Below are 26,861 nucleotides of genomic sequence, written 5' to 3' on the forward strand. Positions count from 1 at the left end.
AAGCTAGGCTAACAGCTAGTAGCTGTGTTTAAAAGCACAGTTGCACAAATTTAACCTTCATCCTTTAAGCAGATGTGATTGTGTTTAATAAATTTGAGAATTTAATCATATTTATTTTATTTTTTTAAATGTAAATAAACATCTTTTTTTTTTTAAAAGCTAGGGTTGTTTTTAACAGTTCGCTTTTATTCTGAAAGCAACAAAAAGGAAGTGGCCGGAAGTGTGCATGGAACCGACGTTACTGCGTGTCTACGCGCGCGGCCACACGCTCCTCCTGGGGGGTACGTCTGAGTAGACGTCGCTCCGCCTAATTTTCTTTTTTCTCCCCCCCAACTCATTAACTTCATCAATAATTCACTCCCCTGAAGCGGAGAGGCTGACCTTGGTTTGTGTTTTAAAGACAAAACGTCGGGCTCAGGTGGAGCTCAGGTGGAGCGCAGGTGAAGCTCAGGTGAGGGAGGCTGCTGCCCACACACCGTCCGTCCATCTTCTCTGCACTCAGGTGAGCAAACTGAAGCCTCCACCTGCTGATAGATCCCGTCTGTTTCATTTATTAATTAAAATATATCCACCAAATCCTTACAGAGTCTCACTTTTCCCAGTCAGTCAGTCAGTCTGGAAGTGTGTAAAATGATTATTTATTGTCGTTATTATTGTCTTTAATGTTCTTTTTCATGATTATTTAGTCAAGTTATTCCTAGCTGATCATGCTGATTCAACAAAATTACGAGTTTTATTTTGTATGGGGGTATATCTTATATCTTATAAATTAAAAAAAAGAAAAACAGTGAAGAGACTTTGCAGATAAGAAATAAACTTTTAAAAAGAAACTAGTTGTTTGCCTGAGTGTGCTTTACAAGGGGAATATTAAAAGATAGTTATGAGAATTATAAAGTAGGGGGTCGTTCTTTGCTTGCAATAAACGCATTTTTATTTCTTTCGTTGCAGCATTTCAGCTTCCTGCTTAATATTTTTGTGTCAGTAAAAGATCTGCAGGGTTTCAAAGGTCCAGACCAAAGTTAATTATTACCTCCTAAAGAAGATGCTGGTCCTTAATATCCCTGCCACTGTTTTTTTTTTTCTACGAATTGCTAATAACACAAACAAATAGTGTTGTTAACCACAACAGCAGCGCCTTCAGATCAGGCGCACGTCTCTTTGTTTACCTGCAGACGAGAACACCCTGTACAGCCTTTCCTAGGATCTGGTGACGGCCTCGGCTCACGTGGGGCTCCTTCATCGCCTCCTTCGGGCAGCAGGCCGGGGTTCAGCCCCGCAGATGTTTACTTATCACATATTTCCACAGATTTGTGCTGTAATTACACGGTGACGGCTCTTTCCCCATCTGTTCTTGCAGCAGCAAACTGAATATAATATTGAATTAGTAGAAATGGTTCTTTGCAGAGCTAACATTTTAAAAATAGATATTTTATTTTTTACCAATTTGCAAAGTAGGGTGCAATTTTTTTTCTCGGAAAAAGGAAGCAGGTACCCTTATTGTGGCTCCATAAACACTGACGTGTCCACAACATGACAGATTCATGTACACGACTGTCCAATATGCACACAAGAGCCCTCATTGTTTTTTTTTCCAGCATCTGGTTCCTGGCGAACAAGAACTACCAGCTCGTCCGGACCGCTTAGGGAGTCACGCAGGAGTCAGCAGACGACTCGCGACTCGGACCACTGCAGAAGTCAGAGCTGGACGTGTTCGAATCCCGAACTTTGGACCGAACCTTTGCTCTCCTCTCACAGGTTCAGGCCAAACGCAGATGCTCCAGACGCGGGTCTGCAGCGGGATCTGAACACAAGAACCATGGCACACTCAAACGTAAGCGTTGTCGTATTTGTTTTTATTCTAAAGCTTTTATTTTATGTCATTTTTCTTCCCCCTGCAGCCTGCTGCAGCGTGTGACCAGTTTAGATCTCTATCTGAAGAATGCTGTCTTTGTTCAGCAGATGGTTTTCAGACGAAACTATTTTTAGCAAAACATCTTCAAAATGTAGAATCTTTGTTTTGTAATTTTTTTGTTTTATGTTTTATGGTATCTATAACATCTCCAAATTGTTTCAGTTTTATTTAAGAGTCTGAGGCTGGATTAATCCCATCTGGTCTTTCTGTTACCGTCGGGCTCTTCGGTCTGTTATTGTGTTTCCTCTTCATATTTAGATCCTACTTTTGGCTCAAAATGGATGTGATAAAACGCCACGCTGACTCACTTATAAACCAGATTATGTTGTTTTATTTTTAGAAGAGATTTCCCATCAAAATAGGTCAGTTTTGGCTAAATAATCCACAAAATGTCAGCAGTAGTATCTGGTAAACTTATGTCTTCTGTCACTCTTTTTTTTAAAGAGAAGTAAAAAAAGCCTTTTGTTAGTTTTTGTGTTTACTGTGTAATTGTTGTGATGCTTGTTGTTATTTACCAAACAAAACATGTTATTCACATATTTTTAAGCAAACTTTTCCCTGAACATACTCTGAACGTTGACCAGTCAAAGCACTGGAAGTGTCTTTTTAATTCAAGCGTTTAATAATTGTTTTATCTTCTTCTTCTTTTTTTCCAGCTGCGACCAACATCCTCTTCCTCTCATGATGATGTCAATTTGGGACCTTCTGCAAACCCACAGTCAGTAGTTTCTAACTAACATAAATACGTCTCTATCAGCCCAGAAAGCACAATTATTATTATTATCTGTGATCGATGACATAATATTTAAATCCAGTCAAAATATCTCAGTTCAGATAAAACAAACAAAACTACAAGCAGCAGCGTCATAGTTTATGTTTAATAGTAGCTGTAATTGTGTGAACTCTTCCTTCAGGAACTAAAACCTCAGTTGAATTTCACACAAGTAAGAAGAGCAGATAAAGATAAACACCTGAGACGAGATATTAGACCTGCGTCTGTAAACCGAGGAAAGTTCTCTAACATTACTGATCTGAGAGGGGCAAAAATATCATTAATATTACTTTAAAAGAGCTTTTCCTTTCTTCTAGAACAGCTTTAACTCTGCAGTGACGGTCCGCTCAGTGTAGGTCTCAGGAAAGCGTTTTGATGAGTCAGCTCGCTGGTATCTTTAGGCTTCTGCTCTGGGTTGTGGTGGCACTTCGCCGCCATGTCACGAAAAGAAGGTCGCAGGTTTGCCTCCCGCCTGCGGCCTTTAGGTGTGGAGCAGTCCGGACCGAAAGCGTGCGCGTCAGGTCAACTGGTGACCTATTAAGGTGTGAGCGAGAGCTGGAGAGATTGTCACCGTGATGAAGTCGGGGCCTGACCGGGGCGTCCCCTGCAGACAGACACCGGCTCACTCTGACCCTCACTCTGACCCTCACTCTGACCCTCACTCTGACCCTCACTCTGAGTTTTCTTGCTTCTTGACCCACATTTTCCGAGCCTCGGTTAAAGACCGGCGGCACTGCTCCTGTCCTGATGAAACAAGCCTCTCAGGATCAGCTTTACGCTTCGTCTCATCTGCCCACAAAACACTTCTCCGCAGCCTTCTAATGTAATCTTTAACGAGCCGCAGAAGCAGCCATAGACATTCATTAAGCTCGGCACTGTTTTGGGTTGGTGCTCGACCTCGGGGAGTTTAACGTAGTTTGTCCTTGGACTGAGCTTTGCTTGTCAGCCACACCTCTGGTTGGTAGGAGTTTGTTTTAGTTTGCTCTGTTTGTACACAGTCTTTCTTTAATGCAGTCCAAACTCTACATTACAGCCTAATGTAACCGAGTATAATGTTGATCAATAGTATCTGAGAAAAAAAAGACATTTAAACCCACTTTAAATAAAAAAAGAGGGTTTTAAAAAGCAGAAATAAGTTAACATCTGACTCTCTGTCTTGCTTTAGTGCCAGACCCACTGACTTTGACTTCCTGGCCGTCATCGGTAAAGGGACCTTCGGAAAGGTAAAACTGAAAGAGTTTATTCTGTATTTTTTTTTACTGATGGATGCATCGTCTCCTCTCTGTAGTTTTCTTATTCGGTTCACACATTCACCCGTGCTTCTCAGACTCCCCGATGAATTTGTTCGTTTTGTCTTCGGTGACCAAATGACGGCGCCTCAGTTCGTCTCAGTTAGCAGCAGTGAACCTGTAGGGTCCAAACGTCCTGGATAAAGTTGTTTTAACCAACCTCAGACAGAAATATTAGCCTGGTTCTGCAGGACATATAGGGACGAATGATTGGCCTTTCTTTACAGACCTGGGATTCTTTTAGGTCTCCCTGCGTTTGAAGCCGTGGATCTGTCAGCTGTAATGACTTAAAATGACTCTTGAAGGGGTTTAAACCCACTTATCACATTTTATTAAGTTTAATTGTCATTTATTCTTATAAACGTTCCTCATTCGGGGTCCACCAAGGCCGTATTCTTTGTCAGGTGCTTTCATTTTTCCTCCTCATTTTATTTCGGTTGATGTGGAGGAGGCACAACTTTTCTCTTAATGACGGTTTTTGAATTAATAGTTTCTAGTTGCAGTAATCTAAATCACCAGTGGTTTTCTTGTGCTGAGAATAGAGGAAATAAGACGTTTTGAAGACATCGTCCTGCTTCTAATGTTACAAGAAGGTCGAGTGAGAAAACCAGAACAGGTTGTCTTCGTCACGAATCATTAACTGTAAAATTCACTGAGGCCTCTCATGGGTTTCTGAATCTGTTTTCTCTCTCTGTGACAATGAAATCTCTGACCATTTTCCTGCTTTAATTCAAATTTCTTCCTGAACCGTCTTACCTTCACTTGAGCTGCTGCTAGAAATTGTTTTACTTCCAAAAAACCTTAAAGCTGTGCCCTGCAGGGCTAGTTTACCCATGAGCTGATGTAGAATATTTACTTCCTGTTTAGTTTTCGTGTTCCTGAAATGATGCGTTTCATCAATTTTGATGTGCGTGGTTTATTCTACAGCTCCATGGTCCAACTTGCGTAGTTTTAATTGTGCTTTAGACATAAAGTGAAGTTTAACGTTGACAGTTTTAGTTGTTCAGCTGAGCTTCTTAAACCTGAAGCTGATTTCTGGAGAAACAGCAGCTGATTTACAGGAGAGCCAAAACGAAGTGGGAATGATAGAAACTTCAGATCATCTTTGGGGCGTTAGAACAGATTTTCAGTGTTTTTAACAACAAATAGTTAATCAGACTTTATCACTAAGACTTGCCTCAGACCTCATGTTTCATTAAACCTAAGAAATAAATGCTGTTATCAGCCCTCCAATGGCTGCTTGCCTTCCAGAAACACCAGCATTGTGGGAAACTTTATTACTTTTCTTTTCTGATCCTATTTCTGTCATCAGATCTCTGCTCATCACTCCTCTGCTGCTGTCCTCTTCTGCTCTAGATTACTTTTAGTTTAGTTCTCTCTTATTATTGGTTGAGTGGTTAGCCGCTCGAAGCCCCCTACGTGTCCTCTGGACTTTTTTTTCCCGTGTCTTTAAAGAAGTTATTGATATTGTTGAACCTGGTGTGTTTATTCATCAGCAGGACCTGGTTCCATGTGGACAGGAAGTGTGGTGCTTTTCAGGAATGACAACGCCGGAGCCTATTTTTAGCTTCTTTGTGCCTCAGAAACAAACATATTGAGCCGTTTTCCTGGTCTTTCTGGGACTGTCTCGCTCAACCCCGGGTCCTGTCGCTGTCGAACGTTGATCATAAGCTGAAACTATTCAAACTTGTATTCGTGCAACCCTTTTCTATGAAAACTAAAATCATCTATCTTTTCTCATTTTGAGGCAAAATACATATTTCAGTCTTCTTCACACCCCATCACAGCACAGAATCTGCACTTCTTGTCCTTTATTAGGAATAGATTCTGCAGATTTAGTGATTTTTAGACCTTCCCACCTCCCTAATCTCTTGACTGAAACATGGTTTGGTCATTAAAGGAACTGCTGTTAGGTTAAATCTTACTTACCAGACAGAAGCTTTTCTCTCAGGCAGGGTTGGTTTTCCATCTTCTTAAGGTTTCCTCCACATGTGGGGTCCCTCAGGGGTCTGTTCTTGGTCCAGCACTGATTCGCTTTCTCTTTTAGTTCCACTGTTGATGAACTTTATCAGATAAGAGTGGCAAAAAAGGCAAAAACAAAATATAGATATTAAATAAATATAGATATTTTAAACTCTCTCTGGGTATGATTTCGTCTTACAGTAATTTTTACTGTTCCTTTTTCCTCTCATTGATTTAGAAACAATAATTTGTGTCTTTTTATAAACTTTAAAAGTAAATAAAAATAAGTCATGATGCATTTTGTTTTTATTTTCTTTCTTTTATTGTCTTCTTTAGTCAGCACTTGTTTTTCTCAGTATCAGCTCTTTCCACACATCATCTATCTGTGTTTTTTTTTAATGAAATGTCCTGACGGCAGCGTGCCGAGATGCTGGCGCCGAATATTTACAAAACAAAGCACTAACAAGCAAACCATCACGCAGGTCCTGCTCGCCAAGCACAAAGCCGACAGCAAGTTCTACGCCGTCAAGGTGCTGCAGAAGAAAATCATCCTAAAGAAAAAAGAGGTATTTTTGCCTTTTTAGTCCCAACTCTGGGTCATTTCTGACTCAACATAAACTCAAATGAAATTACAGCAAAGCTACAAATTCATTTATTTCTTTGTTTAACTAAAACTTTTCATTTGAATACACTTAGAGTAAAATATTTTTAAAAATCTAAGTATGATGTTGCTGATAAACATGTATACCAATAAAACCTCCAGAATGTTGTATTGTTTTTTTATTTTAAACAATGGTTAAAACTAATTATAAAGGTGGAAACTATCTGAAATTAAACCAGAAGAAACATCTGTTTGTTTCTGCTTCTATCTTTGAAAGTTATTAGTAAACAGACTTCTGACCCAGTCTGGATCTTATCTAATCTGCAGCTTGTTCTGAACAAAGGACACATTTTACGACCCGCAGAAAATGAAACCGGCCCGCTTGTGTTTGTCGGACAACACAGAGAGAATATCTGATCAGAACCGCCGGTCCTCTCCTCATCCGGAGCGCTTAAAAGGAAAAAAAGTTACAGAAGCTTTCAGAAAACAGATTGTTTGTTTCCTTTACGCTCCTCTGGGCTTCAGTTCAAACATCTGGCCTTACAGAGACTCCCCGTCACGTCCAGCCTTTCATTAGATTATTTATTAAAAAATAATTTATCCTGATTCTAATCTGCTTTTATTGATCCCAGTTTCTTCTCATAAATCTATTTTTCTTCAGCTGAAACTCTTAAAAATAAGTTTAAAGTAAGTGTTTTATGTGTGAAGCAAGTTTTATATATAAAATAAACCCAATATTAAAAAGAATAGTTGATAAGCTTTTCGACTTAAACACAAAAAATTTACTTTTAATAATATTTTTAATATAAACAGAAGATGAGCACATTTTTAAAAATTCTAAACTGTATTTTATTATTGAGATAACATTATAAATACTAAATAAAATATCTAAGCTGTAGTGTCTCTGTGTACTGCTCTGTTTAAATTATGCAAACTGAATTAATGAGTTTAAAGAAAACCTTTTTGTTTGAGTTAACACGTCTTCTAGTTACTGGATTCAGGGAAATGAGAGGAAGAGAAAAGACAGCATGACTTTATTTCACTTTTACTTTAAGCATGAACCCGTCTCATAAACACAGACATCTCTGAGGAGCAGAGAAACATCCGGATAATTAACCATGAAAAACACGACACTGTTTCCTAAACATCACATCTCGTCAGTCATTTTATAGTGTAGTAAATATACATAATAAAGCACATTTACTGTGGTGTTAAAATGCAAACAGCAAAGGCGTGTTCCTCTTTTTGAAAAAAAATATTTGGGTTCTATCTGTTTAGCAAAAGAACATCATGGCGGAGAGGAACGTTCTGCTGAAGAGCCTGAAACACCCGTTTCTGGTCCGGCTCCACTACTCCTTCCAGACCGCAGAGAAACTCTACTTCGTCCTCGACTACGTGAACGGAGGAGAGGTTTGTGTTTTACAATTAAAGGAATTTAAAACATGCTCTATTTTCAGACAGAGACAAATGTCTAAAAACACAGAAATAAACGATTATTTACATTATTTAATACTTTACAGTGGAATAAAAGCTCTTCATATTCCGCCCTGCTTTGATTTAATTGTTTTTATTTCAATTGCTTCTTTGCATACAGTTGTATCCTCTTTGATTCGTCGCAAAGTTCAGTCTTTTGACTTTTTGTGTGTTTTGTTTAATAAAGCAAAACCTAAATAATCATGTTTTATATCAAGGATTTTATTATCCCTCATATAAAGCTTTGTCAACAACATGTCTGCATGTCCTGATTGACTGAATGTCTTTAAGAATCATATCTGTTACTGAAGAATACCAGAAGACAATAAATCTGAACATATTTGATTAAATACCCTCTGCTGGTTCCCTTGTCTCTCTTCGGTCCATTTCTCTTGTTTACCCTTGCATCCTTCACCCCCCAACCCTTCCAGCAGACGTTTCAAACGCAGCTCTAACTTCAACTTTTTGTTGTCCTCCCTCAGCTGTTCTTCCACCTGCAGAGGGAGCGCTGTTTCTCCGAGCCCAGGGCGAGGTTCTACGCAGCCGAAGTGGCGAGTGCAATCGGCTACCTTCACTCGCTGAACATCGTCTACAGGTCAGACCCACACTTACTGAAGCACCGAGCCCGTCCACCAGCGTCAGGTCAGTTCATGAGCCTGTGATTTATTCTCAACAGGGACCTGAAGCCGGAGAACATCCTTTTAGACTCGCAGGTAAGTCGGCGGCAACGCTCGGCTCTTTGGTTTCGTATTCGGCTCCGTTCAGGACTGAGTTTTGTGTGCGCAGGGCCACGTGGTGCTGACAGATTTCGGACTCTGCAAAGAGGGTGTAGAACCAGAAGGAACCACGTCAACTTTCTGTGGCACTCCGGAGGTGAGTGAAGACAATCAAGATAAGATTTAAAAAATAAATAAAAAATGGTGCAGCGACACAAACTGTAGAAGCAGGGTGTTGATGGTGGATTTTCTTCTTCCTGCTGCGTAGTTTAGTTATTTGTGTTTTGTTCCTGGTTGTGTTTTCTCTGTCTGAAGTACTTGGCACCAGAGATTCTTCGTAAAGAACCTTATGACAGAACAGTGGACTGGTGGTGCCTCGGAGCAGTTCTTTATGAGATGATCTACAGCCTGGTAGGTTTGTTTCTGTCTAACATTTCAGAAATGTGCAAAGACTTTGGTTATAGCAGCTTAGTCCTTTTCTCAAACATATTTAATCTCTGAAATGACAATCCTTTTTCTCACATTTAGCACAAGTTTAACTGAAAAACAAGAGATGATTTAGTGGCTTTGCTCCATTTCCTGTTAGTATTGTGATCTGATCCAAACTAATCATCAACAAACAACTGTTTTTTTAAAAAAAAAGAAGACAGACATTAGGTTTGACTCGGGCCAACACAGACCCAGCTGTATTTGGAGGGATTTAGGGAACAGTTTAAATCCTACAGTATTCTGTCGTCTCACACCATTTTGTCCTCCACCTCAGCCTCCTTTCTACAGCCGGGATGTCGGTGAAATGTATGACGGGATCCTCCACAAGCCCCTGCCGCTTCCTCCGGGGAGGTCCGAGGTGGTCTGCTCTCTGCTGGTGGGTCTCCTGCAGAAAGACCCACACAGGCGCCTGGGAGCCATCGCTGACTTTGTGAGTGTGTCGGATTAAAACTAAAACCTCTTTTTAGTTGTTAACAATCATGACTAAGAAATGCTAAAAAGAAGAAAAACTTTTCTGTTTCTTCTTTTTCTTTCTTCTTTTAAGCATAATATTTGGTCTTTCCAGGCTTTTTTGTTTTGTTTTTATGTGTATTTGTTTTATTTTTTATGAAAAGCACTTCATAAATAAAGTTATCTTACTTGTTAAAACTCTGTCAAAGGAGCAAACTCTTATGTGGACAAAGATAAACAGGATTAACTCTTCTTCTTTTATTTTATCATAGTTGGAAATCAAGAATCATCCCTTTTTTTCTCCAATCAACTGGGATGATCTTTACCACAAGAGGATCACTCCTCCTTACAACCCAAACGTGGTGAGTTCTTGTCTTTTTGCCTGTTTTTATTTCTCTTCTGTAAGCCTACCAGATGAGTCTTATAATCTTTTACTTTATAGTTTTCAGTTTTATAACTGAACAAACAGTGAACTCATGTTCCTCACATTTATTAACATGTGCACAGAATTTGATTCAGCTGGATCAAATTAAATATTTATGTATTTTTAGGAACCACGAGTACCAAACTTTATTATAATTATTACATTTTTTCCCTCGTCTTCTCTTGTGGGTTAAGTCGTTGTGATTGGTAACAGAAAACAAGTTATTTGGATTATTTTATTAGATTATTTAGACATCTATAAACACTATGTGGCTGTAGGATTGTCACAAAGATGTGCTCAATGGTAGAGAGGCCATCTTTTAACTGAAAGGTCAGATTTCCATCTTCCTGAGTGTCTCAGGGTGAGACGCTGTCCTCTTCATGTCCTCCAGACATGCTTAAAAATATTTGCTTCCTATACTGTATGTGTGTACAGTAAATATCACAGATGTAAAATAAAAAAGCTTAGCTAAGGTAAATTAGAATCATATTTAAAAGAATAAAAACCCTATGATTTATTATAAATTTGTATTTACACTTTTACTTTTTGCACTTCTTTCTGAAGTCTTTCTAGTGCTGATTATCTCACTGCAGGTTTTATTTACTGGTAATTATATTTTGCCACACATGTAGGCGATCTCTAATGGCAGTATGATGTTTTATCACTACCTTCCCAGGGTTTAATAAGCACCTTAGTGGCTCAGTTTTTGTCATTTCTGTGACATACAGAGACGTGTCTTCAAGCATCACTGTTTAAGGGCTGAGAAGCTGCTCACCTGCAGTTGTTGTTGTTGCTTCTCCTTTCAGAGAGGCCCAGCTGACATCCAGCACATCGACCCCGAGTTCACCCGGGAAATGGTTCCTAACTCGGTGAGTCGGACCCCAGAGCTCAACGCCAGCACCAGCTCCAACAACGCCTTCAACGGCTTCTCCTTCGTCGCCACCGAGGACAGCTTCCTGTGAGACGAAAAGAGTCCAGATGTGGCGGGGTTTTTTTTTTAGAAGAAACTGTTGAAATGATTTGTGATGTCAGTAAAATGGGGTCGTCACTTCACCGAGTAAAGATCTTATGAAGGTGAAAGCTCCTCGTGTGACGCTGGCGGAGGCCCTTCTGTTGCATCAGGGGTGCGTCCCGGAGTTAAAGCGTCTCTATAATGTAACGTAAATGATCTTCATGCAGTTAATTTGAAGGTTAGAGAGCATTTAGAGCCATGGTTCAGTTTATTTTGTGCACAGACTTTATCAAACTTTGCCTGTTGAAAAAGAAAGTCAAAGAAAAATCAAATGAAGCAAGAAATTACACTTGAAGATGCTCCGTATTTGTTAAAGCCTGTTGCCTCTGCTGTTTTTTTCAGCTAGTTTTATAAACTTCTACGCTCTAAAATGTTAAAAGTAAATAGGATTGTGGAACGAAGGCACCAGCTTCCAGCACTGCTCTTTGTCATGTTTGTAATTAGGTCCTAAAAGTACGTGGGGGTTCTTTATGTTTTTTTGTTTTTTACAACATAAATCAAATTGTGAATGAACTTTTGTTGCAAATGGCTGTCAGTCTGAAGATCAGACTGACAGCTTGTTATTCTTTTTCCTTAAAAACCAAAAAAAATACTGCGTAAACAAACCAAAGAAGTGCTGAAAATACCTTGAGTAGCAACAATAAAACACTTGTCTGTGTGAAACGGTGGCTGCTGGTCATCACAGGGGGGTCGTGTTAAACGTCTACATGTAGTAATCATTTACACTGTAGTAAACACATTAAACTTGTTTATTATGGGGACTTGAACTTGATTTTTTTTATATATGGTAACTGGGGAAAGTTCGGAGAAATCTGTAAACATTTAATGAATAATAACATATTCTGTAGATAGGTTTGTTTTGTTAGTGGTTTGTAAAAGGATAAAGACTCCATGTTGTTATTTCTGTGCTGAATCTGGTTTCTGTAAATATTCAGTGATTATTGAGCCAATGTGATTTCATCAGTGGTTTTTTGTTTGCAATAATGTCAGTTATAGTTAAAATATATATAATAAATGTCTTTAAAATTGATTTGTTTTATACTTAATTCATACAAATGTCATACATGTTTGTGTATTTTATTAAAAGAATCCATATATTTTAATTTCTGAGCATCAACGCCCCTAAAGGTGTGCATCCGTGCATGTGTCTGATGCTTCTTTGTCTTAACAACAACAATTATTAAAAATATCTATTCATTTTATGGAACAATAGTTTCATTTTGCTGCTTCAGAATGATCATCTCAAGGAGCAAATGCTGCTCTGACCTCTGAGACGGTAACGCTGTGTGCCGTGTCATCCTCCAACTCATGCTGTAAACAGAGAAGCTGTCGTTAAGTCGGCCCGTGCCGCCAGCAGCACTGCTGGGGTGGACTGACGACAAGCAAATTAAAAAACCTACGTGTGTTTGTGTGCACGGAAAACCCGTTAATAAATCAAACGGCTGTCAAAACATTTGTGGTGCTTCCAACAAAGTGTTGAAAGGAAGAGAACAGCCTCGTTTGTTAATATCTGCATTATGAGCCATCTTATAAAGAGATGCAGCCCCTCGGAAATCACCACGGAAACATCAGGGTTATAAATTTAATACTCTAAATAACCTTGTTTAAAATGATTTTTTGTTGTTGTTTTTTAAAGGCACTGCAGGTTCCATGTGTGACTTATTTACTGGACCAAGTTAAAGATTCAAAGTGTGATTGCAGCTTCAGCACACAGTTTTTCCAATACGTCTGTTGTGACGTAATGGAAAATTTCTCAAGAAAATATTATTTTCTTTGGGTTTTCCTTTTACTACAAAGCCTAACAACTGAGAATGTGGCATCTGAAGCATAAAACAGCTTTTAAAGGGGTCTGCATGGTAAAATAACAAAATCAGTAGTTTTAATGATCCCAACTATACGCTACTTCAGACTTTAGAATTTTTAAACGAAACATCTTATATTGATCAATTAAAATTAGTTTTGGTGTAAATATACGGTCGAAGGGTTGTCTGTTTTTCTGTGTTAGCTTCATTAAGGTTTATTGATCTGTCCTGGGTCTTGGCCCAATATCAGCTGGGGCAAGCTAAAAAAAGAATAATTACAACCTTTTGGTAAACTTTAATAAATTTAACATGATAACAAAGACTCAGTAACCAAAGTCAGTGATTAAATTCATGAAAGGATAATAATAGACTGGGAATGTCTCTCAGGCCCTGCTGTTAGCACACTTGCAATAAACTAAATTAAACATTTTAAGTTATAAAACTTCTTTTGTTCTGATAAGGATGTTCCTTACTTGTTAGCATGTTAAAAGTTTAAACAGACAAGAGGTCAAAGGATGAATTTCTCAGTTTTTGGATAAGCGACCATGTTTTCTCACATGAGGTCCATAACATTAAGATAGGGCGATGTGATGAACTGATAAGAATCTGTATTGATTTGAATTAATTTAGTTATCTGTTTAGAATCTGCGTTCTCTTTGGTCTTTTCAATGACAACACACAAACAGAGTATTTACAAAGATTATTAACGATGACTGCTGTGATCAGTGATGCTTTGTGTCTGTATCTGGTCTAAATATGTGAACCACTATTCTAACACCCTAAAAACTGAATTCAAAGCAAAACTAATATTTATATGCACCTATTTCATTGTGCTACACTGCAGTTGATAGCTTCTCTGGTTTGCACCAACAATGTTGACCATTCTTGTTGTTTATTGGAAATTTGTGATATAGCCTTTGAGTTTTAGTGTCCAATTTAACTCAGATGCAAAAAAAGAAGATATTGGTTTAAATTTCTTTGTTCTTCAACATGTAACTTGTGCACAGATATGAAGAAAGAGGGCTGCAGAGCTCACATGTGCTTTTGGAAAATTGATTAATTAGTTGTTCTATTCAGTTTAGTTCAATTACATAGTATAAATACTAACATTTGCATCAGACCCTTATGTTTACACATCATTTTTAAGTTAAAATAATTTTAAATTAGTTTAAATAAAGCTTAAGCTTCTATATAATGTAAGAGTTAATGAAATGCTAAAAGATGGATACAAAATAATGTTTAGACAAAACAGTATAATATTGCATATTATAAATGGAGGTGAACACTGCAGTAAAACGTTAATATTATGTGGTGGTATTTAGTTAGCAGTATTTATTTTTGCAACACAACTAATGCTATTTTTTAGCTAGCTAACCTGGCTACAACATGTAGCCTAACAGAAAATGTGACCCAGTAGTAGATTTTTGCCGAAAGGTAATTCTGCTCAAAAATGTTTTTCTTTAAGTTTCACAAGTATGTACATTCCTTCCACAAATGTTCGACCAAGACAAGTTAATTTTAATCTCATTAAAAAAAAAGAAGTTTTTGCGCGGAGTAAAACACTCACTGGAAAGTTTGTAGTCCACGGAGCCGTTAGCCGTCAGCGTCGGTTGGTCACGTGGGTTCTTTCCGCCATAACGTGTGCAGCAGTGGGGCTCTTGAACAGACCGGTCCCTTCACTTTCACCCGCGTTCCTCACACAACGCTACGACCTTTTTTTACTCCTCGGTGCTTCTGCGTTTCATTAACCGATACCCCTATTACCTCCCAGCGTGTGCTGTTGAAACAGTTTTATTTAAAAAAAATCTCTGTTCAACTATTTTCAGCTACCACCGATTTGCAATTTGAGGAACAGCCAGGCTCTACAAACACAGAAGAGAGATGTCGTGCGAGTAAGTGTGAAGCAAATAATTTGGGGTAATATTTGGGATTTTTGCGCAAATATACATTCTGTTGCTATGTAAGGGATAGTATTGTTTTGCAGGTAGATTATTATGATGTTGTTGGTGACTGGGTTTGTTGTTGCCTTGTTCTGTGTGGGCTGTTTCTCCCTCCACGTCCCTTTAAACACTCTGAAATCTGTCGGAGGACAGTTGAAGTTTAGACTGGCGTCTCCGGATTCCTCTTACAGTCTTGCCCGTTCTCTAAAACGAAAGTTTTATCACAAACATTTCCAATTTTCACCGATATAAAACAAGTAGCGGGCAGGCTAATAGCGTTAGCGGCTAAGCGCCACAAGGGGCGCTCTACTTTCCCATCCAACGTTTCTTCACGTGAAACGTTCACGAGACTTTTTAGCCGCGCTAGCTAGCTTCAAGTGAAATTCCAACCCAAAGCCAAGCCGGGAATGTAAGTTTTTATGCTTTTATGACCGTTTGTGATAATTATTTCCAACTACTTTGTTTTAAGAGTCGTGCAATACATTATTTTACGTGTGTATGCGTCAACGCTTCGCATTTGTCTTGAGGGTATTGTTTTGCAGGAGGCAATGTTAGCAACTTAGCTAGCTCGGAAATCGGACGCAATCTTGCCTGCAACTTTATTTTGCTATTCTGAAAGATTGAAATGTACGATTGATGCATACAACGAAGTTCTCGGCATTTATAAAAGTAACAACAATAGTCGCATTTTGGTTTGTATAATTTCTGCAAAAATAATGAAAATTCGCTGTTTACCACCAGTCGCTAATACGGTTTATGTACAGATAAAAGTTTGAAAAGACACTTCTCATTACCCAAGTACATCCTTTCAGTGGTGTAGGATTTTGTTAAAAATGGACGGACTTATCTGGTCACCACCTGCTGATTCACAAACTTAGTTTTGAAATTCATAATTTGACCAGTACCTGTTTTAGGGACAACCAGCATATTTGATTATAAAGAAGTAACCGGATAATGGATCATAATACTAAATTCATTACTCTCATAAAGTTGTTGATGCTTTTGTTTTTGAAGTCAAATGTAAATAAAGATGCTTTGTAGCTCACAGCTTTCTGCTGTCAGTGATATTGATACTAATCAGTATGGTAAATAAATAAATGTACATATTTAGATACTCGCCTGTTGACACAACTGAAAATATGAAGGGTAGCTGACACAGTTTTATCTTATAACTACTTTAACGCAGTTTTTATTTATCTAATCGTTTGGGGCTGTATTTTGCAACCACAAAGTCATTTGCAAAATCCATTTTACTACCAAGTTCAACTTGGTGTTATATCCTGGTACTTTTTGTCTTTTTGTACATCTATCATGGATTAGTTTACGTTTGAGTGTTTCAAGTTGTCTTATATGTTGAACTACTGGAACATGAGGTGGTATTTGAATCCTATATTTCATTGTTTAGGAGATAATTGACATTTTCTTTAAATAGAAATCCACAAAGGCAAAACCTAAAGTATTTCATCAGTTCATTAAAACCCAAGAATCTGTTATTTTTACACCGTGTTTATCTTCTTTGTCTACTTCCATCATAAGTTTACAGTCATGGAAAAGAAAAGTCTGGTCTTTTCCAGGTTCTAAAATGATTCAAATTTAACTGAAGTGTACGTAAAATACACAATCGTGTTCCTTTTTATTAAACAAAAATAAAGATTTAAAGAAACCAAATATAGAGGATGGGAAAAAAAAATCTTTTTCATGGGTTTAAAATGACATAATTTAAGGTTTACATGTCTGTTAAGAATTGTTGAACATTTGTGGATATTTTAATTTATCATTTTTTAGTGTTTCTACACAGGTTATTTCTAATGTTGTGACATTGTGAGGTTTTATTCATATTATAACTTTTAGTGGACGGCCAGTAGAGACATACCGGACATGCATGGACATATTTTTACATCCAAAAGTCCTATAAAAATGGATTAAAATAACCCCAGTGTTAAATCACTCTTTCATTTGATAAACTTAGTTACATGAAGTTTTTATTTCATTCATGTCTTTATAACAGGTAAAAACACTGGATATGCCTATGTTGTTGTTGTGTTGTCACCCTGGATGTTTACTTTTTTTGGTTCTGTTTCGGCATATCTGCAGCATGGAGGCAGAGGGGAACGGTAAAACACCCACTGTGACGGATTTGGCTGCAGCAGAAAAGAAGGATGATGAATTTAAGGTCAAATGGACTGAGGAAGAGGTAAGTGAAAAGCCTTTTAAAAGCTAATTTTAAAACAAAATTATATCTTTAGTTAACTGACTCATTTCAGCCTTTGTTTCTGTGAATTTATTAACTGTGTCTTTTGAATTTCAGGATGAAAATCTGAAAATTCTGGTCACCAGCTTTGGGAAAAAAGACTGGAGAACAATTGCTAGTTTTTTGCCAGTAAGTACTCGTGGAAGGACAAATTACTCAACTAGAATAAATTATTTTATCTTTCTAGAACAGAACAAAAGCACTGAAGCTTTGTTAATTTTTTTTTGTTTTAAGTCAAGCTAGTCAAAGTGCTAAAACCTTTCCCATTTTCTTTGAACAGGGGCGGACAGAGTTACAGTGTATGGTTCGCTGGAAACAACATCTGAGTCCTGAAATAATCAAAGGCCCGTGGTCCAAAGAGGAAGATGAAAAGGTAGGTTAGGTTAGAGCTTAGACTCATTACTGCCCAAAACTTTTTGATGAGTGTTGAGGTGCTCCGCATTAAATAAGAAAAGGTAATCATAAAAATTTTAGTTGATCTCAGTAAATCTTTGTCAAACTCCTGATGTAAAAATTGGTACTTGTCTTATTGTAGCCCCGGTTTTTCAGGGCTTGAACCAGTTCTGTTGCTGTCAGAACCGGCTCAGGTTGCTTTTTTTTGCCCTGAATGGACTTCAGAAAGTGTATGCAGTCTGTTCTGTGACACAGAAACATAAACACGAAAAACCACCTTGTTGTTAACTGGCAAAATAATTAGAAGATTCAGTTCCTGTTTGTCACAATGCACATTCAGAACAAGAACAGTCAACTACACACTGTCTGTAGAAACCTGAAAGTAAAGTATTAAAACAAAGAAATACCACGGCATATTGCTCAGTTAATATCTCGCCCTCACGTCAGGATTCTGTTTTTGCTTATTATGAATCTGTTGTGCACAGATAGTCGAGCTGGTGTCCAAGTTTGGCACCAAAAACTGGACTGTAGTTGCCAAGCACCTAAGTGGCAGGTTAGGAAAGCAGTGCCGCGAACGCTGGTTTAACCAACTTGACCCACTTCTGAAGAAGAGTTCCTGGAGCGATGAAGAAGACCTCATTATCTACAAAGCCCACTGCATTCTTGGTAATCGGTGGTCTGAGATTGCCAAGCTGCTCCCTGGAAGGTGAGGCAGCAGTTAATCGAATATTTGCTAGTAATTTTAGTTAAAAACAAAGTCCTAACCAAGAAAAAAACTGAACATTTATTTATTTATTTATTTTTGGATTGTGTGAAATGTCTGCAGATCGGACAACTCTGTAAAGAATCACTACAACTCCACGATCAAACGCAAAGCAGAGATGGGCGTGTTCAAAGACGTGTTTGACTCGGTTTCTATCGATATTCAACATTTTATGGACGGAGAGGTAAAATACTGTCCTGTCATCTCGCTTGGGCTAGCAATTTTCACTTTTAACTGATTATAAAAAATATTGTGAGTAGATTAAATTCTAATAGTTGGATAATAGTAGGCCATATCTGGTAAAATATCTATAGTAAAAGCTGCTTCTGAAATAAATATAACATGAATGAATATCCATATATTTGTTATGTGAACTGGTTGTTTATTGCAGCATTTTACTTGTATGTTTACTTTATTTGTTGTGCAACAGGTGGACTTTAAATGTGACGTCGTAATAGATGCTGATCCAGTGAGTCTTGATGTTGTAAGTTGGCTTTTCAACGTTTTCATTCAAATGTCTGGAAGTACCACTGTTAAAAAAACAATTCCTAAGTAGTCTGTTTAAAAGTTTCTTGTTTTTTTTTTTTTTTTTTTGCTTTTGTCTTCCTGGGTTTACTTCAGATCAGGCATGAGAAAGCAAAGCAGACCAAGGAGCTGGAGAAGGGGAAACAGAAGAAGGCTGTTCCAACGCATCAGAACTCCGCATTAAGAAAAGACGGGTCCTCCCCTTGTCCTTCTTTGCCCCACAGCTCAAGTTCCATTCCAGGCTCTGTTGGGGCTCCGGTTACCCAGGTGGACCAGAAAAGGTTTGCTGAAGCAGTTCTGAGAATGATTTCTGAAGACATGCTGCCACTCAGGTGAGTTTCACTGCTGATGGCTGACAGTGTTGTCAGATCAGTCGAGTTTCTAAATTCCTAATAGAAAAATGTGTTTTCTTTTTTATCGTCCTCAGTTTTGTTGAAGGCACAGGCTTCAGGTCATTCATGAGTGCCATCAGCCCCGAGTACAATAAGCTTTCCCAGCGAGCCATCGGCCTTCTGCTCTATGAGGAGGTGGAAAGGACCATCAAACCTCAGCTCATCCGTGACCTCAAAATGTCACTTGCCACATCCTCAGATGGTAGAAATTTAATTCATGTCACTTGTGACCTGTGGGCAGGAGACTCATCCAAACAAGAAGATGATCCCATCCTTGTTGTGCAGCTCCACTTCCTTAATGATTCCTGGCAGATCCGGCGTCCTATCGTGGCCTTCCGTCACCTCAGCCACAAAAAACTCAGTTTTGCTGTGGCCAAGGAGATTGAGGGTGTGCTGCTGAGCTACGGCATCTTTCCTCGCACCATTGGATTCGTCTTTGCCAACCAGGCCAAAGAGCTCCTATCTGGAAACAACTTGTTTTGTGACTACAAGATTGTGTGCTCCTCTAACAGGGGAGAACCAGATGGAGATGAAATCTTGACTTTTCTCTTGGACCAGATGACTGAAACTCAGTCACCCTTTTCTAAACTGCAGACGGGGACAAGAAACACATGTGTTGTCAGAATGTTGCAGACCGTGATCAAGGATGCGCTGAAAAACTCCAGAGTGGTTGAGAACCTGCTCTCACAAGCCCACAACGTCGTGGCTTTCTTTAGGAGTTGTGCGTACTGGAGTGAGGTAAGAGACCCTGACTGATACTGTAAAATTCTGTTATCGCCCTTCCTCTGGAAAGGTGGGCGATCATCTAATTACGTGTGTCTGTTAGTGAAGTATCTAATGAACCAGGGGTTGGTTTGTAATGAAACTCCTAAAGCAGTCGCTGGACGTACACCTACAACTTATTAACCTTTAGAGTCAACCTGATTCAAGCTGGTTGAAGCTGGTTATAACTCGTTCAGTTTTACAGATAGTAAGCTAAAATTTGGTGGGGTAGGAGCTGAGAGTCATTCACAACACATGCTCCGAGCACCAACGTCCCACATGAGCTCATCTGTACTGTTATAGTCAAGATTTGACTAATTGGGACTTAACCTTGTCATTTTTCAACAAAGTTTACAGCTTTGGCATGTAAACTTGGCATCTGTAGCTGAAGTGTATTTATTAATAGTTTGGTAATTTAGGTAAGTACGTCCTTAGATTAAACATATTATTTCCATTAAGTTGACTACTTTTTTGGAAAGCTACAAGGTTAAAAAGTGACAAGAACTATATTCAGCATATCTCTTGTATGTAGCTCAAGCACTTTTATAAAACTGTCCTCTTTTGTTTGTTTGTTTCTTAAGGCTTTGCTGAAGGAGTGCAACGTGTCTCTGTGCCCTTCCTCCAGTAACTGTCGCTGGAACTCCATGATGCTGTCTTTACGGCGTATGGTGCAGGAGACTACCTGGAGCACCGTCATGACTCTCCTGGCCCAGGCTCGTATAGAGGCCACAGACTCGTCCACCGCCCCCCCTCTGATCATGGTCAAGAGGGAGCAGGTGGTCGACATTCTGGGTCTGCTTGGGCCTTTTGAGGAGGCTTTGCAGGTAACTCATTTTAACGAGAATCTTCTTCAAGGGTTCAACCGAGAAATGCTGTTTACATACAAGTATTTTAAACAGTTTTTTTTGTTAGTAATTCTTGTTGCCTCCCTTAACCTAGGTCCTCCAAGGTAATGGTGTGACCATCTCTTTGATCATCCCCTCCCTCATCAAACTTGATAAGAGCTTGGAGAGCTGCACCACTAACTACAACCCCTTCTGCAAGGCCCTACGGATGGGGCTTCGTACACATTTCCAATCTCTGATTTCCGAGACAGACATCCTGCTTGCCACAGTGCTCGATCCCAGGATCAAATTGCAGGTATTGATTTGTGACAGAAGCTTCAGTCCACAATCAGGTACATTCAGGAAGAAAGTACTGAGTTATCTATTAAAAACAATCTCACCTTGACTTCCTTTTTTTCCCCAGCCATTTCCTAATACCAAACTGGAAACTCAGGCAGATTTCCTAACACCTCCTTCAAAGTCTGAAGTTCACATCATCTTAGCAGAGATATTAAACTTCAATAAGGCCTCAGAATCCACCCCTGAGGCTGTGATGGCAGACAAAGAGGCAGCAGTCACTGAGCAGACAGCGAAGCAGAATGAGGGAAATGAAAGCCAACCCAAAGAAATGGAGGCAACCGGCAGCTTGAATGACAACTGTGATGAAGTCAGCAGGAACGGCCTCAAACGTAAGTCCATGTTTAGCTGCATCCTGCCTCCTGCGAAGATGATGAAGATTTCAGAGTTAGACCTGTACCTGGCCGAACCGAGGCTGGAAATGATATCCATTCTGTTGTTCTGGAAATCTGCATACCGCTTCCCCCTACTGCAAGACATCGCCAGGAAGCTGCTGGCTGCTCCAGCTTCCTCCGCGGGGTTTGACCGCCTTTATCCGATGGCGACGTGTATCGTACGAGCCAAAAGGAACCACCTCCCTCCTCACACCACAGAGAGACTGCTTCTGTACAGAAACTCTGCAAAGATGAAGTCTGTTAACAAGGTTAATGCAGTTCCTGCACAGTCAAAGGCCAAATGACACTTCAGTCTGGTTATCATCCACATCCAACCCACCCAAACCTACCTTTGTGTCCCTGTTACGTTAAACAGGTAAACTCTGCTTTACTGTAGTTACTGTAAAACGAAAAACTGTAATCTCATGCCTGAATTGTGGCTCAAGAAAATTCAGATCATAGCCACAGTACGAATTGAACCTTTTTGTTTTTGTTGTTGTTGGTTATTGTTCCAACTAAAATGTGCTTACCTTCTTAACGAAGCAGAAGAGAAAAACTTCATATTTACAGCTGCTCCTGGAGAAATCAAGAACGACAAAATAGACATACAGCTTTACCTGTACTCTGCAAATTATTGGAAAGATTCTGATGAAAATGACATAAGTTTATGCTGAACTACTGAGTTGTTCTTGAATGAAGTTAACCTCCATGGAATACTGTATTATTATTATTATTATTATTATTTGTAAGTAAATGCTCCAGCAGGGCCCAGATCAAGATGTTTAATTACATTGTGTTCTATGAAAACATTATAAATAATGTGCGCAATTTTAGAAGCAGTATTTTTCTCTGTTTGTTAAATGTTTAGATAAACACTGTATGCACGGTGCAGAGGACTGTTTTGGGACACTGTAATGAATGAATGACTTTAATATTATGACCTTATCTTAAAGCAGTGTGTGTTATTAGTCTTTTACAGATTGTATATACATTTTTATTTGCCAGTGATGCTTTAAAGGTGCTCTGAGGGGTTTATATTGACAGATTTTATGGAACTTTTGTGGGAAGCATGACCTTGTGTCCTCACATAGAAATGTTCAGAAAATGCAGCTGTATGAAATAAAGATGTTTTGAAATATTCTGTATTTTTGTGACAAATACAGATCTGGTCTGTAATTAAAAAAATAAAAAAAAATGCATCTTTCATCACTGATTAAGATATATATAGATATATCTATATATATCTTAATCGGTGATGAAAGATGCAACGTTAAATAGTAATAGTTTCTCTAAATATGTTAGAAAATGTAGTTTTTTTCTTCTCGTCTCTGATTGGTGGGACGAGTCTCCTACGTCACGCGTAAACTGCGTCACATTGTACTTCCGGATTCATGGCACTCACGTGCGCTCGAGAAACTGAAGACCAGCAGATACGTTAGAGAAGAAAAAACACTATTTACTTGAACTTTTCTGGAGTGAAAAACAAAAAGGAAGTCGCGGCGGGACATGTAACGAGTCAGGACAGTTTTCTAATGTCAAATTACTAAAGAAAAGTGAGGTTTTGGTGAAAGGTTTCCAACATGGCGCTGTACCTGAAAGCCGCTCAGATCCTGGAGAAAGCCGAAAAGAAGCAGGGCGCTCTGAAAACTCTGGTCTATGACAGCAGGTTCCCGAACATCAAGCAGCTGTTCGCTCTGGTATGTGAGACACAGAAGTACTCCTCCGTCCTGCGGGACATCATCGAGTCCACGAAGCTGCTCAAACTCACCAAGCTGAAGATGCCCCTGGCCAAAGTGCTGGTCTACGACCTGCTGATGGGCCAGGGGCTGAAGTGCGGCGGGTCCTGGAAGTCCGCCATGATGAAGCACCGACCCCGGCTGCAGGCGGCGCTGGCTCGCATTAAGGTGAAGCAGAAAGTCAGCAGGAATGAAGACCTTCTCCCAGCTGGCACCCAGCAGTCCGATGAGCACCGGTTGCCCAGGTATGTGCGCGTGAACACCCTGAAGACCACCGTGGAGGATGTTATGGACTACGTGAAGAGGGACGGCTTCACCTACCTGGGAGAGGCTGTCAGGCTGGATGACTTGAACCTGAAGGGGAAGAAATTTGTGAGGGACCTGCACCTACCGGAGCTGTTGGCCTTTCCTCCCAAAACAGACTTTCACGACCACTTCCTGTACAAGGCCGGTCACATCATTCTGCAGGACAAAGCCAGCTGCCTTCCAGCTCATCTCCTCAACCCTCCTCCTGGCAGCCATGTCGTTGACGCCTGTGCTGCTCCGGGCAACAAAACCAGCCACCTGGCAGCCATCATGAGGAACACAGGCAGGTTGTTCGCCTTTGATCTGGATGCTCAACGTCTGGCCACGATGTCGACTCTGCTGCTCAGAGCGGGGCTCACCTGCCATCAGCTGGCCAACCAGGACTTCTTGAAGGTGGACCCCGACTCCCCCCAATATAAAGATGTTGAATATGTCCTGCTGGATCCATCCTGCAGCGGATCAGGTACCAACTTATCCTCTGTTTATTTATATTTGTCGATTAATCAGAGCTGGAATAAACAAAAAACTTACATTACATCTTCAGGTATGGTGTGCCTGAGGGACAACGCCACTGCTGACCAGAAGGAGGAAGAGGAGGAGGCCCGTCTGGCCCGCCTGGCCTCCTTCCAGCTGCGGTGCCTGAACCACGGCCTCAGGTTTCCCCGCCTGAAGCGCCTGGTTTACTCCACCTGCTCCATCCACAGACAGGAGAACGAGGAAGTCGTAGCCGCCTGCCTGCAGCAGAACCCCAGCTTCAGGTAGCTACAGCTCACAGAACCAAATTACACACTTACATTTTACACATGTGCTTTTTTTAAATTCAGCATTCCCTCTGAGAATGTCCGTTTTACACGTTTGAGTGTCTCAGTCACCTTCTTACTCTGCTCAGAAATAAATCCTATAGTTGTTGAGCTTTAATTTGTTTAAACATAAACATAGAACAAGTATCTATGAATGAAAAAAGTAGCATATGTTCTTAAAATGCATATCGTACGGTGGCCCTGAAGTGCAAACCACAACGACAAATTGAAAAGCACGACATTAACGTACAGGAAGAGGCAGGAAGCAGTGGGAAACAGGAGACATCGCTGATTGGACGACGGTGCTGTTTAGCTTTTGAACGTGAAATTTCCTGATTAGTCCTGAGTGTGTCCAGCGTCACCTCGTACGGCTGTCCTGCCTCTAAATATTCTTGGACACCGGCACCTATAGCTACATTTGAGTCACCAGTAACATTTCCAAAACGAGCTTCATGGCAGAAAAACTTCTGGTCCAAAAGCCAAACGGCGCCGTCGTCCAATCAGCGACGTCTCCTGTTTCCCTCCGGTACCCGCCTCGGGGAATGTGCTGAGAATGACTCTCAGCTACTGTCACACCAAATTTGAACTCAATATCTGTAAAGATGACTGGGTTACAGCCATGTTTGGTGCTTCGGTGGACATCTTGGATCGGATTTAAAGCTCATTCAGTCGTAGATGTACATCCAGTGATTGCTTTATGATTCTTTCAAATCCATCCAGTGGTTCGTGAGATATTTTGCTGACGGACAAACACAGACATGACTGTCTGCTTTCATGGTGGCAGGTGATAATGATGGAGGTTTGCTGCAGTTATCTATAGGAGAATTACACACACACACACACCTTTTAAATGCTGCTGTGTGGCTGAATTCAAATGACAAAACGTACGCCAGAACAATTTAATAGTTGATCCAGCAGCCTGGCTCCTTTAAAGAGTTCAAAACATCCACAGACCTTGGTACTGTTAACTCAGGCTTTTTGTTTTCCTGCGCAGGTTGGTGCATCTGCTGCCTCAGTGGCCCGAACGAGGCCTGGAGCCGCTCCCCCAGTGCCTGCGAGCAAGCGCCACTAAAACACTCACACATGGCTTCTTTGTTGCTCTGCTGGAAAAACACAGCGCAGCCGCGAGCGCGAAGCAGCAACCTGTTCTTCAGAAAAGGTGAATGCTCAGGTTGTTTCTATTTAGTCGGGTTTTAAAGTTCCTTTCAGAATATTTTGAAAGTCTTTTCACCAGGCACAAAAAGTTTCTTTAGCTACCTGAAAGTGATTCAGATTTGTAAACTTTAGTTTAAATCAATTTATTTACCTTTTGCAGGTAAAATTGATCCATTATTTCAAATTAATCAATTTGACTTCAGTTAAACTTGGAAGAATTGAGGCAGTAATATCTGAATGCATCATTAGTGCAAACGTTTTCTCCGTAGCTGGTTTAATTTATTCTTAATAGTGTAGAATTGTTAAATGATAATTATCTAACATCAGACTCCATCAAATCGTTTCTTTCAGACCGTGTACGGGGCTGTAGTTACTTTTTGTTTGTTTGTCACAGTGACGCGGCGGCGACACCGTCTGGTCTGTCTGTTATGGAGGAAGAACCTGCAGCTTCGGGGGGAAACTCTGAGGCCTCAGACTCCGAGGAGAGACTGACGCCGACTGCAGGAGAGACTGACAGTCAATCCACCAAGAGGAAGAAGAGGAAGAGAAAGAAGAAAAAGAAGAAGGCAACAGAAAAGGCAGAGTGAAATTCAAAATCGGACTGCTGCAGAGTTGCACAGAGGGAACCTCCTGTTGTTTTCTAACAAGAATGGAATAAATTTAAACACGAAGTAAAGATCGTTTTTTTACTGTATTGCATCTCTGATTCTTTATTGGTTGATGTACTCCACTGGTTTAGGTTTTCCCTTCTTATTTATAAGAGTTTGTTTTTTTCTGAGGGAAGATCCAAATATTTTTAAGCTGTATTATTAATGTGTCCAGCAGGGGGCAGCAGAACAGCTAAAAAGAGGTTGAAACAGGTTTTAGTGGCTTTAAAGTATCAGACAAGACTTTCTTTTTCATTTCACAGGGTTAAGCCTAAGCCAGGCTGATAATGGCCACTATAACATATCACTGAGAAGCCAGACATATTTATATTTTTGTCTGGCACTGTGGACACATCACTACACCAAAACTTCAACTCTTGTTTCACATATATAAAAACCTTTTAAAAAGTGACTGCTGGTTTCTGTCACTGATTAGCTTTAGCTGGCGGTGCTTTTTTTTCCCCCTTTCGCCTGTCAAATGGCTCAAACTTGTCTGTTTTTAAATCTTTGAATGAAATGAGCTGACTGCAGTAAGTATGGGACTTTAGGAAAACGCTAATCAAGTGAATATTTTGTTGCAGATGTTGTCGTTAAAAACAAAGGAAGCCCATTTTCTTTTTTTATCCCAGTAAAATACTCTGAATACTCTGTAATGAGAATACTTCGAGGCACCATGAGCCAACCATTCCAGGAAAACACAATTTTTATCTGTACCACGGAGGATCTTGAAGCCT

The 26,861-nt window shown here is 39.8% G+C and overlaps 3 protein-coding genes across 6 annotated transcripts; all 3 read left to right on the forward strand.

The window, feature by feature from the left end:
• Positions 1-307: 307 nt before the first annotated feature.
• Positions 308-12,130, forward strand: sgk2a (serum/glucocorticoid regulated kinase 2a). 2 transcript variants are annotated; one of them, XM_017417762.3, is made up of 13 exons: positions 308-502; positions 1,756-1,831; positions 2,569-2,630; positions 3,850-3,907; positions 6,418-6,501; positions 7,815-7,946; positions 8,492-8,604; positions 8,686-8,722; positions 8,796-8,882; positions 9,041-9,136; positions 9,489-9,644; positions 9,937-10,026; positions 10,895-12,130. In XM_017417762.3, exons 2-13 carry the CDS (start codon positions 1,817-1,819, stop codon positions 11,048-11,050), a joined length of 1,086 nt encoding a protein of 361 aa, XP_017273251.1. In that variant the 5' UTR covers positions 308-502; positions 1,756-1,816; the 3' UTR covers positions 11,051-12,130. The 2 variants fall into 2 exon arrangements, with proteins under 2 accessions (XP_017273251.1, XP_037833090.1); XM_037977162.1 differs by having other exon boundaries at positions 309-502; positions 1,596-1,831.
• A 2,372-nt stretch (positions 12,131-14,502) lies between these two features.
• Positions 14,503-22,624, forward strand: mybl2a (v-myb avian myeloblastosis viral oncogene homolog-like 2a). Of its 2 annotated transcripts, none has more exons than XM_017417594.3 (12): positions 14,503-14,794; positions 16,937-17,036; positions 17,151-17,222; positions 17,374-17,466; positions 17,972-18,192; positions 18,313-18,433; positions 18,680-18,733; positions 18,871-19,106; positions 19,202-19,904; positions 20,510-20,752; positions 20,868-21,068; positions 21,177-22,624. In XM_017417594.3, the coding sequence occupies exons 1-12, from the start codon at positions 14,784-14,786 to the stop codon at positions 21,786-21,788; spliced, it is 2,667 nt and encodes an 888-aa protein (XP_017273083.1). In that variant the 5' UTR covers positions 14,503-14,783; the 3' UTR covers positions 21,789-22,624. The 2 variants fall into 2 exon arrangements, with proteins under 2 accessions (XP_017273083.1, XP_017273084.1); XM_017417595.3 differs by lacking the exon at positions 14,503-14,794 and adding an exon at positions 15,166-15,251.
• A 221-nt stretch (positions 22,625-22,845) lies between these two features.
• On the forward strand, positions 22,846-26,174 carry nsun5 (NOP2/Sun RNA methyltransferase 5). Of its 2 annotated transcripts, XM_037977211.1 has the most exons (5): positions 22,846-23,261; positions 23,316-23,988; positions 24,070-24,283; positions 25,320-25,484; positions 25,875-26,174. In XM_037977211.1, the coding sequence occupies exons 1-5, from the start codon at positions 23,064-23,066 to the stop codon at positions 26,065-26,067; spliced, it is 1,443 nt and encodes a 480-aa protein (XP_037833139.1). In that variant the 5' UTR covers positions 22,846-23,063; the 3' UTR covers positions 26,068-26,174. The 2 variants fall into 2 exon arrangements, with proteins under 2 accessions (XP_037833139.1, XP_017273110.1); XM_017417621.3 differs by having other exon boundaries at positions 22,846-23,988.
• The last annotated feature ends 687 nt before the right edge of the window (positions 26,175-26,861 follow it).

Source organism: Kryptolebias marmoratus, linkage group LG8 (genome assembly GCF_001649575.2).
Source record: "Kryptolebias marmoratus isolate JLee-2015 linkage group LG8, ASM164957v2, whole genome shotgun sequence".
Classification (NCBI taxonomy): domain Eukaryota; kingdom Metazoa; phylum Chordata; class Actinopteri; order Cyprinodontiformes; family Rivulidae; genus Kryptolebias; species Kryptolebias marmoratus.